This window comes from Orbicella faveolata, unplaced genomic scaffold (genome assembly GCF_042242905.1).
Source record: "Orbicella faveolata isolate gen_17 unplaced genomic scaffold, um_ofav_v1 contig_47, whole genome shotgun sequence".
NCBI lineage: Eukaryota > Metazoa > Cnidaria > Anthozoa > Scleractinia > Merulinidae > Orbicella > Orbicella faveolata.
In genome coordinates, this window is record NW_028301577.1 from 17,869,683 (window position 1) to 17,886,577 (window position 16,895).

General features: G+C 38.0%; 2 protein-coding genes across 2 annotated transcripts; both read right to left on the minus strand.

The window, feature by feature from the left end:
• Positions 1-3,413: 3,413 nt before the first annotated feature.
• On the minus strand, positions 3,414-7,507 carry LOC149097443 (coagulation factor IX-like). Its single transcript, XM_089279205.1, has 4 exons — positions 7,320-7,507; positions 5,630-5,831; positions 4,953-5,070; positions 3,414-3,756 (listed from the first exon to the last, which is right to left on the minus strand). Exons 1-4 carry the CDS (start codon positions 7,469-7,471, stop codon positions 3,530-3,532), a joined length of 699 nt encoding a protein of 232 aa, XP_089135331.1. The 5' UTR covers positions 7,472-7,507; the 3' UTR covers positions 3,414-3,529.
• A 1,746-nt stretch (positions 7,508-9,253) lies between these two features.
• LOC149097444 (uncharacterized) lies at positions 9,254-16,605 on the minus strand. Its single transcript, XM_089279202.1, has 6 exons — positions 15,804-16,605; positions 14,975-15,092; positions 13,196-13,309; positions 12,742-12,855; positions 11,427-11,540; positions 9,254-10,004 (listed from the first exon to the last, which is right to left on the minus strand). Exons 1-6 carry the CDS (start codon positions 16,164-16,166, stop codon positions 9,868-9,870), a joined length of 960 nt encoding a protein of 319 aa, XP_089135328.1. The 5' UTR covers positions 16,167-16,605; the 3' UTR covers positions 9,254-9,867.
• Between the last annotated feature and the right edge of the window lie 290 nt (positions 16,606-16,895).

Below are 16,895 nucleotides of genomic sequence, written 5' to 3' on the forward strand. Positions count from 1 at the left end.
ATACAGTTGCTGAGCGCTTCGGGATATGTAACAAAATCGCGATAGTTATTTTTCCGTTGTGCGTGAAATTATAGGAACATGTTAGATATCGTTTCTGGTTCATCCAGGCTGAAGTCCATGCAATACAGTTGCTGAGCGCTTCGAGATATGCAACAAAATCGCCATAGTTATTTTTCCGTCGTGCGTGACATAATAGACACATGTTACATATCCTTTCTGGTTCATCCAGGCTGAAGTCCATGCAATACAATTGCTGAGCGCTTCGGGATATGTAACAAAATCGCCATAGTTATTTTTTCGTCGTACGTGACATTATAGGAATCTGTTACATATCCTTTCTGGTTCATCCAGGCTGAAGTCCATGCAATACAGTTGCTGAGTGCTTTGGGATATGTAACAAAATCGCCATAGTTATTTTTCCGTCGTACGTGACATTATAGGAACATGTTACATATCCTTTCTGGTTCATCCAGGCTGAAGTCCATGCAATACAGTTGCTGAGCGCTTCGGGATATGTAACAAAATCGCCACAGTTATTTTTCCGTCGTACGTGACATTATAGGAACATGTTACATATCCTTTCTGGTTCATCCAGGCTGAAGTCCATGCAATACAGTTGCTGAGTGCTTCGGGATATGTAACAAAATCGTGATAGTGATTTTTCCGTCGTGCTGTTTCCAGAATCGCTCGGCATTTCTGGTAAAGAACTACATCATGTACTCGAGATTTCTATCGCTCTTGAGAGCTTTGACATAATTTTTGAGATAATTTCCTGACTGCCCATAACATTAACTAATTTTCAAAGTGTCAGTGCACATGATCTTCGAATTCGAATACTAGAAAATTCAGATTATTTTTGGAATCGCTAAGCAACAAACATGTATACAGAGAATACCCTAAACAGGTTTCAATCAGGCTTTCCGCGGAAAATCTGAGAACATTTCTGACTCAGGCATTTCTGGGCTGCTGGGCATAGTCACTTCGCTTACTGAATAACAGTGATAACTGAGATTAGCGAAAACGTTTCATCTATACGTGCTCCGTAGCTTTACAAGAGTAAGAAATGTATCAAAAAGTCTAAGTTTTAAACTGGCGTTTGCACCCCAACCTAGAAAACACATTGTTTCAACGTTATTTTTTCTTTTAATTCAAATTCTTCACGTCAGTCGCGCGATTTCCCGCATCGCCGACTATTAAAATGTCTTGTATCTTTCTGACACGATGGAATTGTCTTACAGTAAATATAATTTCACACTTTAGGATTATGACACATTCGTGCAAAACTTGACGCGTTTTGTGGAACATAAACGATCACCGAGAGGGATATGATTACACTGGAATGTTGTAAGCCACTGGATATCCCGTGGAGATGTAGGACTAAAAGTTCTACATCTCCATGGGATCCCAGGTCTGTTTTTTGGTTGCTAAGAACGTCTGGCTCGTTATGAAATTAACCTTTCGGAATCAAATCCAAATGTTCACGGTTTTCAGAGTTTCACAGTAATAAAAAAGCGATTGCACAAATTTTAAATCCACTGTCCAGATTCCTGAGTCCTCACATTTCCAAATTTTATGGCGAGGCGACCATTTCCGGTAAGGGATCATTTACGGTGCAATCTGGGGATCATTTCCGGTTCCGGGATCATTTGCTCTACAATTTGGGGATCATTTGCGGAACGGAGATCAGCTGCGGGCCTGTACAGTTCTCTTACGAACACGACGTCGACCCGATACGATCCGTATAAACAGATGCCTTTCTTTAGCTGAAACTATCTTTGAAAATTAACTCTTTAAAAATGCCAATAACACTCAAGGTTCTTAAGCGATTTTCAATTAATTAAGAAATAGAAAACATGTACCATGTTTCTGCTGAGTTACAGAAACAAGAGTCAAAGTTTGGGAGAACCAGAAATGCTGTGGGAACGCGAGTCGACAGGCGATTTTCCAGTTCTCCCAAACTTCTACGAGTGTTTCTACTGATCTTTCTATTTAATTAGATTATGAGCTCGAAATTTCTATCACGCATAGAAATCGAGAGGGAACAATCTAATTGTTTTAGTATAAATCTACTAGTCGTTCACAACTTTATCTAAATCCTCCTCAGAGACACTTCGAAAACGCACAAAGTGGCCGTCATTTTGTTAACAAGCGCCCACTGCTACGCTACTCACTATCTACAACAGAATAGATAGTGAGTAGCGTAGCCAATCAGAGAACAGCATTCGTGATAGAACGCTAGTAGATTTATACTAAAACAACTAGATTATTCGCTCTCGATTTCTATGCGTGATAGTTGACTCGGGCTGCGCCCTCGTCAACTATTGCGCGATAGAAATCTCGAGCTCATAATCTAATTGTTAAATATAAATAGAAACACGATTTTAAACCAATCAGCGAACGTATTTTCTCTGGGTTATTTTCTAAACAGTTATATTGTGAGCGTCTTCATCGATCGTTGTGTTTAAACCACATGATACAGAACTGTTATAACAAGAGACGTAAATCATATTTTGTACTTACCGGTTTGGCAGTGTATGCCCGTGTAGCCAGCTTGACAGCTACAAACATATCCATTAACCTGGTCTGTACACGATCCTCCGTTTAAACAAGGATTACTGGCGCATTCGTTGGTATCTGTGTGAAAATGTTTTTGTGCACAGTTAAGAACATAAAGAACTTCAGTCTAAAGACTTGCCAGTTAAACCAATACAAATCAATAGGTTAATTTTCTCAAGGAAACAATATAAATACGTGTTCATCAGGAGACTGAGAATACATGTGAGAATATGCGAAGATAATCTAGGTTGACTTTTCTGGATACCTTCAACTGTGCTTGAACTAGAATGAAGAAAAAGTTCAAATGATGTGATTTTTTTACAACCGGTTGCACAAACGTGGATGTTTTCGAGGAGAAACTGGTATATATGTACTTTTTTTAAAAAAAAACGGCAATTTGTCCTAATTCGTTTTCTCGGAAACTAAAGCCGTCAAAACTTACGACCCATCTGTTGCCTTAACAAAAACTTAAGACAAATTTGCCTTTTTTCGCGAAAAATTTCTTGTCGTAAAATTCAAGTTTGCTGGCTATTTTACCATTTTAATTTAATTTGAAATAAATTTTATTGTTTTTTAGTTCTTTTTATTGTAAGGGCTTATGCGTCCCATGGGCAATGAGGACGGTGACGAAATTTTATTGTACTCTAGAACAAGATTTTCCAAATGTATCTTTTAAATTTACAATTATTGGCAGCCTCACCCACGACTCGACCATGTTTTGACATCATCTGACACGATAACAATAAATAAATAAATAAATAAATAAATAAATAGGAATTTGCGGTTGTATATCCCACAGAGAGCCTCTTCGTTCAATATTTCTAGATCTGAATTGGAATTTAGAAGTACTGTGTTAGTTTTTGTCAGTGGAGGGAGGAAAACCGGAGAACCCCGAGAAAAACCCTTAGAGCAAGGATAAGAACCAACAACAAACTCAACCCATTCATTACACCGGGTCCACTAAGGGTTCCAATTAACCCGGGCCACAATGGTGGAAGGCGAGCGCTCTCACCTCCGTCCCATCCCTGCTTCCCAACATTCTACAATCATGGAAGAGTCTACGGCAAAGTAACATGTTCCAATCACTAGTTTGGCAGTTATCTCCTTCATATCCTGCCACACAGCCACAAACATATCCATTAACCCGGTCTGTACACGCTCCTCCGTTTAAACAAGGATTACTGGCGCATTCGTTGATATCTACGTTAAGATCATAACAATTTGAACTGTGCTAACAATTCTGGTTTATCGACCATGATCATTAAATTAATGTATTATAAAAGTAGTTGTATTCCATTTTAAAAAGATCGATGAAAATCAAAAAAGGATTTTGATGCAAAAATATGGTGAAGCCATTGTTTCGTAAAAGATGATATTCAGGGCTTTTCGTAACCATAGAACTCGCTTTGTGCATCATACTGTTATATTTCTTTACGGTGGTGGTCCCTTCCAGCTATCCATTCCCGAAGCCATGAACACTGAAAAGTAAGTCTACACTGGAAATATCCTGGACATTTTTATTCTGAATTTTTTAGTTTTATCCCCTGACCTGTTTCACAGTTAGTCCCTGCATATCCCGCCAGACAGCTACAAACATATCCGTTAACCTGGTCTATACATGATCCTCCATTTAAACAAGGATTGCTGGCGCACTCGTTGATATCTGTAAAATATATATGCCGGTTCACTTTGTCAAGACGTCCATAAATTGTCAAGCAAACAGACCAGTGTAAAGGGAATGTGGGCATACCGTATTGATGTTAATGCACATTATTAATTTACTCTTTTTCAGGAAATTTTCTGGGATCTTTATTTGACATGCACATGTTTTGTCATAGTTATACCACTGTTGTAATTTTGCAAGCAATACAAGGATTAATCAAAACAATATTGGCACCAAAAACTACAAAATGTCTTTAGTCTTGGTTCAAGTAACTAATACTGTCTCTTGATGGGGAATTACTGATCTTCTGTAGCTAGAGCGTTTTTCATTTCAGTGTCGAACTATTTCAATTGGCTTAAAAATTCGCGCCAGTTTGTCATTCAGTCAGAAGTAAAACCAAAATTAACCAATCGTGACTCACTCAGACGTTTTGCCGCGCTTCGGGGAGTTCGCATGTATTTACTTCGAGTTTTGATTGGTTCACTTGATTGTCTGTGTCCTTTGTGATTGGCCAGAGTGATACGATTACTTTAATTTAAGTTTTACAACACTCAGTTGAAAAACCGCTCCATTCGTCATCGCTCGGTTTTATAATTTAGTTTGTTATAATTATTGAGTCAATTAACAGTTAATAATTTAGATTTCTGTTTTGCACATGCCTCAGTTATCCTTTTTGAAGCGACTCTCAGTTCGGAAATTGTGTGCATATCAGACAAAAGAAAATTAAACTGACCCATTCCACAATACTTTCCGGTAAAACCTGCTTTGCAAACACACTGATAGTCATCTCGATTGTAAATCGGTCGACAGAAAGAAGTTCCATGTTGACATGGGTTGTTCATGCAAGGTGTCTGTGGAAAAATACAGCGGAACTTTCTCAGAATTGTTAAAATGTCTGTTACTAAAATCATAATTCGTAGAAAGTGAGAAAGATCACTCTCGCTGGAGTTTAGTTCTGAATAATAAGCTGTGCCAACCGAGGCAATAGGGCATGTTAATAATAAATTGCAATATGTTTAGGGAAAAAACGTCTTCATTGACTAGAAAATGTTTTTCTGCAATCTGTATTACAGATATTCTACAAGCGACTGCGGTTATCCTTATGAAATAATATTATCGTATGCAAGATTTTTATTCATGATTTATTTGGTGTGAAGATAACAACATTTCGGCAGGCACATTCACAACGCAATTTTGCTAGCCTGAAAGAGTTCTGATTCGAAAACAACCTGTCAAGCCTTCGAAATGGGTGTTTCAAAGTCGATCATATCTTTGATTAATTAAGTTGTCGATGAGTAACGTTTCTTTCCAAACTATCACTTTTCTACAACTGATCCAGAACGAGTAAGAATATTACACAAAACTAAAACAAGCTGGAATTGTGAAAGAACAAAAACGTTTGACTCTTACCTTAATGTTATAATGATCAAAGCCAGCATGGTAAACTAAATCCACCGAGTTGAGAAACTTGTCCGTATTCAGCAGCTCACGAGAATGTCTTCCGTCAAGTGAAGTTGTAGCGAAATTAAACGAGTAACAATCTTGATTATGAATGCATTGATAAGCACATTCTATGGGGCTCAAGACCATGAAGCTCACCAAAACAGCGCCGCTTAAGGTTACTTCCCACCTTCAGAGGCCAAAAAAATCGTTTTTTCTTTTATTTGACAAAATTTAAGTTCGTCATTTTATCTAGTGTTTCCAAAAGAGAAACATTAAAAATCTCAAAAAGCGGCCGAGTTATTTAGAAAAAACGTATTTTCAAATAAAGTTAATAAACTAGGAAGGTGTCACAATCTTGTCAACGGACGAGAACCCTGGGGAAATTTTCGCGGCAAACGCTCATCGCTCGTATTTCATGTCATTTGCATATTTTTATTTACATCACGCACTTGACAAAAATTCCCACGTGGAAGCTCTTTACGCTAACTCCTATGGAAAAATCAAAAGCAGAAAAATGGCCTTCGGTAAAGAAAACGAAAAAACCCGGCTCAAAGAAGAAAGAAAAACCTCCATATTATCAAGGAAAGAAAAAAAAAACCTTGCTGAAAGCGACAAAAGCCCTTGGTTTGGCCAAACGCCTTCGACAATCTCGGCGTCTGCAGAAGATCCGGAGCGTTCGAATATCCTTGGAGCAAGTAGCTTAAAAATCAAAGTTAACGTCAGTGAAGGCTGCGAACAAGATTCTTCGTCGGAATCTGGCGGAAGTGATAAAGAAAATGAAACCTACCCAAGGGAACTCACTTCAGCAATAAGGGTATTTCTTAAGCTGTCCGTCGATTCCTTAACGTCTTGTTTTTCAGCGGCACATTTTCCGCCTTTAGCCTTTTTAACGCGGGTTTTGCCTTTGCCTTGGCGTCTTTGCCCATTATATTACGTCGCCGTCCTAAATTGAACTCCACTGAGCGAGATAAAAAAAACATGTTGCAATGCGATGCTTTTTCCGGGAAATCTTGATCTATTGTCATAGGCACTAGGAGGTCCTGTTGTTCCATTGGTTTGCGGTTTTATTAGGCGTGATAATCTCCGGGCGTGGCGCAAGTTGTTTACGAACCTTTACAAGCTAAAATCTCGCATTTGATTTTTGGAGGAATACATCCACTTTGAGCGAATTTATAGGGTATGCAGATTTGACGGATTTTCTTGAAATTTTGCCAGAACATTCCAGAGATAATGACAAACCAAAGTGTGTCGGGAAATTTTGATATTTAACACATTTTTCCCGTGGCGTCCATTTACGCAACAAGTCTCGCATATTTTTAGCTACTCCAACTTTAGAAGTGGATATCTAGACAACCAATCAGAATATCGAAAAAGCCCGACACACTTTCGTTGATTGATGCCTTGTGAATAAGACTGCGCAGCCATTTTGCTCGCACTGCGGAATCCGATACCCGATAAATTCAATAGAAGAAGCCTCGGTCGTTTCAGGCCTTACCGCCTCCTGACATTTCCTAAAAGAAAACATTGCTGAAATTGTATTTTTTTCGTAAAGTACATTTATTAAGGTTTCTTATGATATATAGTTTGTTGGGGTTTTATTGAAACTGGCGCGCGTACGATTTTTTCCCGAAGGGCACCTGCGAAGGTGGGAAGTAACCTTAACCGGTGCGAAGGATTGACAACAAAATGAGCGAAATTCACTGTATTGTATTTGCCATCTCGTCGGAAACTTTGAGCGCCGGCTGAGGTGTAGATATATGTTGCAAAAATTAAAGGAATCACTAAGGACAGTAATTTGCTGCTTTTCATCTGCCAAAGAAAAAGTGCAGATTTGTTATCGAAGGTTATCTTGAATTAAGATCGTTTTAAAACTTGTTCGTGACCGTTAAAGTTACAAGCACGAAGGCGAAAACCTAAAACATCGATGTTCTAATTCCGAAAATACTGTAACTAAGATATAGAAACGAAAGCTTAGATCGCAGCAGCTTCAACAGTCATAACGCGGTCAATTCTTACTCTTTAAGCGGCACAAACACAAGTGAGGTAAACGATACAATGCCCCTAGTACCCAAAAGAATATCAGCTGCAGGCTACACTATGACAACAAATAGAATTGCAAGAGCTTAGCTACCCTTCCGAAATATTGAAGAAGGCTTTTTATCTGTTGCATGCCTTAATCTGATGCCTCCCAATAAAAAGATGTTTGTTTACCGGTCGTCGTGCATTTTACTTGTATTTATAATTTTGACAGCAACCTTAACTTTATGACAAGGACGAAAAAAAACAAAACATTTTTTGGATATATATCGACCACAGAGAAATTGAATTGTTGATTCTTATTATGCTCCAGAGTAATCAATCTGCGGAGGATCTGTTATAATTAGACACCGCGGGAGATCTATGCGGCTAAATTCCAGGGCTTGTTTTCCAAACATGAGGTTCACCTGATTGCCAGTACTTTTGTGCGGAATTTCTTTCCTTTTTCTACACTCCTGTGATATGCAAGTCAAATCTTGCGATCCATTTTTTAATTATTTGCAGTATTGCACCGTGCTGACCGCTGCCTAATTTTCCCTGTTTTAATTTTCAAATTGTTGACCATAGATTTTTATTTTAGTAATTACTCATTCCGGGGTCTAAGAACAGTTTTAAGTAATTAAACAGGTCTGAGGTGGCTCATTATCCAACTCCACAGTCAGTAGAGTTAAGATAATGCCGCATGCAAAACAATACTCTTGGAGATTGGGTTTTTACATGTCATCCGTGTTAAAGATCTTATACGCAGTAACTAAAATTTCCGAACACAAAGCGATTGTCAGGGACTGATAAAAACAGCCCTTTATTCCAAAGTACTCCTATTCTTGAGATAAACAAGAAGTTGAGTACCACTGGAGTACTGCGATGTCACCTGACACGGCTGTAGCAATGAGAATCAACTGAAGATCAAACGCTTGCAAAAGAGAGCTGTCCGTGTCACTCTCAAGAAATGAAGAGTGATGCCGTTATAGATCGATTAGGATGGAAGCCGCTCTCTGAGAGACGTGACGAGCATATAAAAGAACTTTTCAATAAATGCCCTAAGGACAAGGAACATGTCCCGGATTTATTTAAAAACTATTTTAATACAAGACGTATTTTACTAGAGGTAGCACAAATCTTTTTATCGATAAAATTAGGCTAGAGTTGCAAAACGTCCGTTTTATTACAGGGTGCAATTAGTTTTTACTCTTAAATTTTTAGCGTTTGACGCATTTTTTAATTTCTTATTTTAATAATTTTGAAATATTCATTTCATTTTTGTTTTATTTTAAAGGGCCCACATTGATATCAGTTTTGTAACTGAAGTGATTACCCGGTAAAAATCTTTTCAATTATTAATATTAAATTATTATTATTGTTACTATTATTATTATTATTAAAATTATGATGTAATTATTATTAATATAATTTTAGGGAAAAAACTTAAGGAATAACAGAATTTCTGAATTTTTAACCACATACATGTAAAATTCAAGTTTGTATGAAAAAGTACTCAGTGAAGTTTGTTTGTTATTTTTTAATAATAATAAAATAATAATAATAATAATTATTATTATTATTATTATTACTATTGTTATTAAAATTCTGTGGTATTTATTTTAAATTCTCCCTAATACCTATCATGTTTGAACCAAAAGCACCATGGCCAGCTTTTATAAAATTGAGGTAAATCAAAGTGCTCTATGAGCGAACTCGAGATATTTCCAAGGAATGATGATTGACATGAGCTAACCTTTGTGTACCATGGAATTAGTCTTTTTGTTAAAAACTCGATCACTTCTGGTTTAAAAGGGAAAAATTACAATAACTTCGCAATATTTACATTTATATTTTTACATGGCAAAGGTTGCCCATCCCGACACGGATCGGAGTGCTGGTGCAGGTGCATGTGATCAAGTTAAAATAGTGCAAAGTAACATTGTGCTGTACATGATGTTCTTACAAAAAAAAAAATGCAAAAAGAGATAACATTGTTAAATGTGCCCGCAGGGCCAGTCTGAAAGGGGTCTCTGGTTTAAATCTGACGTATGTTGGATAACAAGCTGTTGTATTCTGTCATTGTTCTTAGGAAGAAGCTGTTCTTGTGGATCTCTCATCTTGTCCCTGAGTTGATGTACGTTGCATGTGATCTTGTGTTGTAACTTGATCAATGGAGGATGCAAACCTTAAGAGTTTCCATGGAAACACCAAATGACGCCGGAAATGCTTGAGTCAAAGCAACATCCTCTGTATTCACATACTTGTCGACTGATCCCTCCCCATCCACAGTTTTGGCGATTTTGAGGCGCTACAGAGCAAATTTCTGTCATAACAAAAACGTGTGGAATTATAATCCATCAAATATTTTCGCTCGCGCGCGATTGGTGTAAACGCGTCACGTGACTGAATATGCCCAGCTAAAACTGAGGAATATCCTAGTGATAGTCCCCTATTTTCAAAACTTCGCGTGTTTCGAAAAATATTTGAAGGACAATAAACACAATAGCCTCCATTTGGTGCGAAAATATGATCAAATATTTGTCCTTAGACTTTACCTATTCCTCAAAGCTCACAGTTTTTCTTGTTTTTTGCTCTCGGAAAACTGTTCGCTTATCGGAACAGGTAATGTCTGCCAGACAAATATCCGGGTATACTTTCGCGCCAAATGGAGGCCATTGTTTATATAAAAGGTAAAGTGAGGGGAGGGTTCTCTTACCAACACGAGCCCATACGATCCGTAAAAATAGACGCCTTTCTTTAACCTGAAACTACGCTTAAAAATTAACTCTTTTAAAAATGCTAACAACACTTAAGGTTCTTAATCGATTTTCAGTTAACTAAGAAATAGAAAACATGTACCGTATTGCTGTTGAGTTTAAGAAACGGGACTGGAAGTTTGGGAGAACCAGAAATGCAATGGGAACACGAGCCGACAGGCGATTTTCCAGTTCTCCCAAACTTCTACGAGTGTTTCTACTGATCTTTCTATTTAACAATTAGATTATGAGCTTGAAATTTATATCGCGTGATAGTTGACGAGGGCTAATTGTTTTAGTATAAATCTGCTAGTCGTTCACAACTTTATCTAAATCCTCTTCAAAGACACTTCGAAAACGCAAAAAATGCGGCCGCCAGTTTGTTAACAAGCGCCCACTACTCACTATCTACAACAGAATAGATGGTGAGTAGCGTAGCCAATCAGAGTACACTATTCGTGATAGAACGTTGATAGATTTATACTAAAACTCGACAGAAACACGGAGAACATGTTTCTATTCATCATTACGTCAACAGCTCGTTTTAGTTCTGTGTTTCTATCGAGTTTTAGTGCAAATCTACTAGTGTTCTATCACGAATGCCGTTCTCTGATTGGCTACGCTATTCACTATCTATTCTGTGATAGATAACGAGTAGCACAGCAGTGTGCCCTTGTTAACAAAATGACGGCCGCTTCTTTTCGTTTTCGAAGTGTCTGTGACGAGGATTTAGATAAACTTTTGAACGACTAGTAAATTTATATTAAAACAATTAGATTATTCGCTCTCGATTTCTATGCGTGATAGTTGACTCGAGCCCATAATCTAATTGTTTAATAGAGACACGATTTTAAACCAATCAGCCCTTGTATTTTCTCTGGGTTATTTTCTAAACAGTTATATTGTGGGCGTCTTCATCGATCGGTGTGTTTAAACCACATAATACAGAACTGTTATAACAAGAGACGTAAATCATATTTTGCGCTTACCGGTTTGGCAATGTATGCCTGTGTAGCCAGCTTGGCAGCTACAAACATATCCATTAACCTGGTCTGTGCAGAACCCTCCGTTTAAACAAGGATTACTGGCGCATTCGTTGGTATCTGTGTGAAAATGTTTTCGTACACAGTTAAAAGTATGACTGACTGTTCGCTCTAAGCAGGTTCTAATATTGTGTGCAGTAATAGTTAATCATTAACCCTTTTGTAACTCAGTTTAACAGCGCAAGATCAAAGGCTAGCTAAGACTGCTCATAGCACAATGTCCAGTCAGTCAATGCATCAATCTGGAATAATCTACTTAGCTTTAGCACGACATCGCGGAACATGTTAAAGGAGTCTGAGCTGAGCTTTCAAAGTAAAAAGCCCTTGAAGTGTTCGCTTATTGCAGGGTTTGTGCAACAAAATGGCTTAATATTGGTGTGCGCGTCCGCTTAACAGAGGTGTCCGCTGAATGCAGGTTTATTTTACAGTAAATGTAGAAATTTTTGGGACTCAAGCTGGTGTCCACTTAATAGAGTGTGTCAGCTTAATATGGGGTCCGCTTATTACAGGGTTCACTGTAGTTCAATTGAGGTAATTTTTTTTACAAACAGTTGTAAAAACTTGAATACATGTATACATATCTATATTTAAAAAAAAAAACCGGCAACTTTGTCTTAGGTCTTTTTTTCAGAAACTAAGGCCGTCCATTTATTCTCCCACAAAAACACTTAAGACAAATTTGCCGGCTCTTTTACCGTTTTAATTTCATTAAATTTCATTGTTTTTTAGTTTCATTGTTGTTTGTTTTTTTTTTTATTGTAAGGCCTTATGCGTTCCATGGTGCAACGAGGAGGGGAGATGAAATTCTATAGTACTCTAGAAAAATGTTTTCCAATGTATTTTTTAAATTTACAATTTCTGGCAGCCTCGCCCTCGACTTGACCATGTTTTGACGTCATCTGACATGATAACAATAAATAAATAAATAAATAAATAAATAAATAAATAGGAATTTGCCGTGGCATACCCCACAGAGAGACTCTTCGTCCAATGTTTCCAGATCTGAATTGGAATTTAGAAGTAGTGTGTTGGGTTTTGTCAGTGGAGGGAGGAAAACCGGAGAATCCCGAAAAAATCCCTTAGAGCAAGGGTAAGAACCAACAACAAACTCAGCCCATTTATTACACCGGGTCCACTAAGGATTCGAACCCGGGCCACAATGGTGGAAGACGAGCGCTCTCACCACTGCGACATTCGTCCCTGCTTCCCAACAATCTACAATCGTGGAAGAATCTACGGCAAAGTAACAAGTTTCACTTACTAGTTTGGCAGTTATCTCCTTCATATCCTGCCACACAGCTACAAACATATCCATTAACCTGGTCTGTACACGCTCCTCCGTTTAAACAAGGATTACTGGCGCATTCGTTGATATCTACGTTATAACAATTTGAACAGTGTTACCAATCCTGGTTTATCGTCCATGATCATTAAATTGATGTATTATAAAAGTAGTTGTATTCCATTTTAAAAAGATCAATGAAAATCAAAAAAGGATTTTGGTGCAAAAATATGGTGAAGCGTTTGTTTCGTAAAAGATGATATTCAGGGCTTTTCGTATCCATAAAACTCGCTCTGTGCATCACACTGTTATATATTTCGGTGGTGGTCCGTTCCAGCTATCCATTCCCGAAGCTATGAACACTGAAAAGTAAGTCTACATTGGAAATATCCTGGACATTTCTATTCTCAAGTTTTTAGTTTTATCCACTGACCTGTTTCACAGTTAGTCCCTGCATATCCCGCCAGACAGTTGCAAACATATCCGTTAACCTGGTCAGCACACGACCCTCCATTTAAACAAGAATTACTGGCGCATTCATTGATATCTGCGTAAAAATATATGCCGGTTCACTTTAATTTGTTAAGACGTCCTTAAATTGTCAAGCAAACGGGCCAGTGTAAAGGGAACATGGTCATGCCGTATTGATGTCAATGCGTATACTAATTTACTCTCTTTCACACATTTTAAGAGATCTTTGTTTGATATGCAAATGTTATGTTACAGTTATGCCACTGTTGTAATGTTGCGAGCAATACAAGGATTAACCAAAATGATAATGGCACCAAAAACTATAGGATATCTAAAGTTTTGGTTTAAGTAACAAATACTGTTTCTTGATTGAGAATTACTGATGTGTTGTAGCCAGAGCGTTTTTCATTTGAGTGTCGAACGTATACTTGGCTTTGGCGATGTACACTGCGCTATACGATTGGTTGAAAAACTCGCGCCAGTTTGTCATCCAATCGAGTAAAACCACAATTATAATTAGCCAATCGTGACTCACTTAGTCCTTTGTCGATTGTGCTAGCATAATTTTTGGCATAATTTAGCAAACCGAGCATAATTTTTAGCTTTTATCTAAATTTAGCACTGTTCGCATAATCTGTCTTTTCTGACCTTCACGAAATGACGTAATTTCGTTTTGAATATACTTCTTTTTACTTGTTCTGTTTCTAAAACCTGTCTTACTGTTGTCTCCGGACTCCGGGCCGCCTGGGGTCCGCGTGATGTTTCCTGGCCCCGCGCATACGGCGGGCTCGGTAGTGGGCTGACTGAGCTTTAAGATCTCAGATGGCGTCCTCGTCGTCGATCTCAGCACTTCCCAAGTTCCAGTTCAGATAGTTCAGCAGCTTACAATGTCATACAGAGAGCTTCAATCTCTTGGAAGCGTTTTTTTCAAACCGTCTTTAAGAGCGAATTAACCCAATTCATACCTCCACCGTAGTGCATGGGGTGGGGGGGGGGGGGGGGAGTTTGATGGAACCCCTCACCTTAGCCTGCATAGCAGGCGCCTGCTACGCAGGCTACCCTCACCTGGGTTTTCGTACTGCTAAGGCACAAATATGTAAATTTACATTTTTCTTCATAATGACGTCATTTGACCTACCATCTTGGATTTCACTATTTTCTTAAAAAGTCAAGAAGTAACGGAAATTGATACCAAGTCAAGTCGGGATACTTAGAAATGTAGAAAACGGGGGTTCCAAGCGGCCTTATTCCTTGTTTTCTCTCTATTCTCCCTGTTCTGTCTTTGCTTAAAAACCAAGTAGCATAATTTTGATGCGATCGAGGAGCATAATCTCGGAGAAAAATTTTGACCAGTGTTAGGAACATAATATAGCAGTTTTACGAGCACAGTCAACAAAAGCCTAGACCCACTCGGACGTTTTCCCTCGCTTCACTTCGCATGTATTTACTTCGAGTTTTGATTGGTTCACTAGATTATCTGTGTCCATTGTGATTGGCTAGAGTGATCTGATTACTTTGGTTTAAGTTTTACGACACTCAGTTGAACACCGCTCCATTCGCCATCGCTCTGTTTTGGAATTTAGTTTGTTATCATTACTGAGTCAACTAGGCAAGCAACTAAAAACCACAGTTAATAATTAATGTAGATTCCTGATATACGCATGCCTGAGTTATGCTTTTTGATACGGCTCTCAGATCGCAAAATTATGTACATATCAGACAAAAAGTAAATTGAACTGACCCATTCCACAGTACTTTCCGGTAAAACCTGCTTTGCAAACACACTGATAGTCGTCTCGATTGTAAATCGGTCGACAGAAGGAGGTTCCATGTTGACAAGGGTTGTTCATGCAAGGTGTCTGGGGAAAAATAAAGTGAAACTTTCTAAGCATTGTTAAAATGTCTGTTACTAAAAGCATAATTCGTAGAAAGTGAGAAGGATCACTCTCGCTGGAGTTTATATCTGAATAAGCACTGAGTATCCCCGTTGACCCCGTGTCAACTGAGACTGAGTAGGGCATTTTAATAATAAATTGCAGTATGTCTGGGGAAGAAAGGTCTTCACTGAATAGAAAATGTTTCTTTGTAATCTGTATAACAGATATTCTACGAGCGTTAAATTATCAAATAATATTATCGTATGCAAAATTTTTATTCATGAGTCTTTTGGTGCGAAGATAACGACATTTCGGCAGACACATTCAGAACTAAATTTTGCTAGTCTGAAAGAGTGAGCTTTGGTTGGAAAACAACCTGTCAAGTCTTCCAAATGCGTTTTGCAAAGTCGATCTTTGATTAAAGTAGGTAAGTAAAGTAAAAGCTTTGTTAATGTGTCAGAGTATTTAGTTTTCACAACTAATTGGGGACAACAAAAAAAATTAAAATTATTTACGAATAAAGAAATAATAATAAAAATGTATGTACAATTAAAATATGTAGCATGTATAAATTGTAAAGTTGTCCATGAGTGCAACTATCACTTTTCTATAACTGATCCAGAATGAGTGGGAATATTACACAAAACTAAAACAAGCTCGAATTGTGAAAGAACAAAAACGTTTGACTCTTACCTTAATATTATAATGATCAAAGCCATCGTGGCAAACTAAATCATCCGAGTTGAGAAACTTATCCGTACTCAGCAGCTCACAAGAATGTCTTCCGTCAAGTGAAGTTGCAGCGAAATTAAACGAGTAACAATCTTGATTATGAATGCATTGATAAGCACATTCTATGGGGCTCAAGACCATGAAGCTCACCAGAACAGCGCCATTTAACCGGTGCGCAGGATTGTTAACAAAATGAGCGAAATTTACTGTATCGTATTTGCCATCGTGTTCTCGTCGGAAACTTTGAGCGCTGGTTGAGGTGTAAATACATGTTGCAAAAATTAAAGGAATCACTAAGAACAGCGGTAATTTGCTGCTTTTCATCTGCCAAAGAAAAAGTGCAGATTGTTATCGAAGCTAATCTTGAATTAAGATTGTTTTAAAACTCGTTCGTGACCGTTAAAGTTACAAGCACGGAGGCGAAAACTTAAAACATCGATGTTCTAATTCCGAAAATACTATAACCAAGATAAAGGAACGAAAGTCTAAATCGCAGCAGTTCAATAATCATAACGCGGTCAATTCCTATTCTTTGAGCGGCACAAACGCAAGCGAGGTAAACGATACAATGTCCTTAGCCCCAAAAGAATATCAGCTGCCGGATACACTATGACAACGAATAGAATTGCAAGAACTTAGCACCTTCCGAAATATTGAAGAAGGCTTTTTACCTCTCTAGTCTGTTGCATCCCTTAATCTGATACCTCCTAAGAAAAAGATGTTTGTTCGCCGGCCGTCGTGCATCTTAGCTTACTTGTATAATTTTGACAGCAACTTTAACTTTATATGACAAGGACAAAAAAGAACAAAACACCATTTGGATATATATCGACCACAGAGAAATTGAATTATTGATTCTTATTATGCTACAGAGTAAGCAAACTGCCGAGGGTCTGTTATTGTTAGACACCGCGTGAGAACTATACGGCTGATTGCCAGGGCTTGTACATGATGTTTTCCGAACACGCGAGTCGCCTGATTTCCGGTGCTGTTGTGCGGAATTTCTTTTCTCTTTCTACAGTCCTGTGACATACAAGTTAGATCTTTCAATCC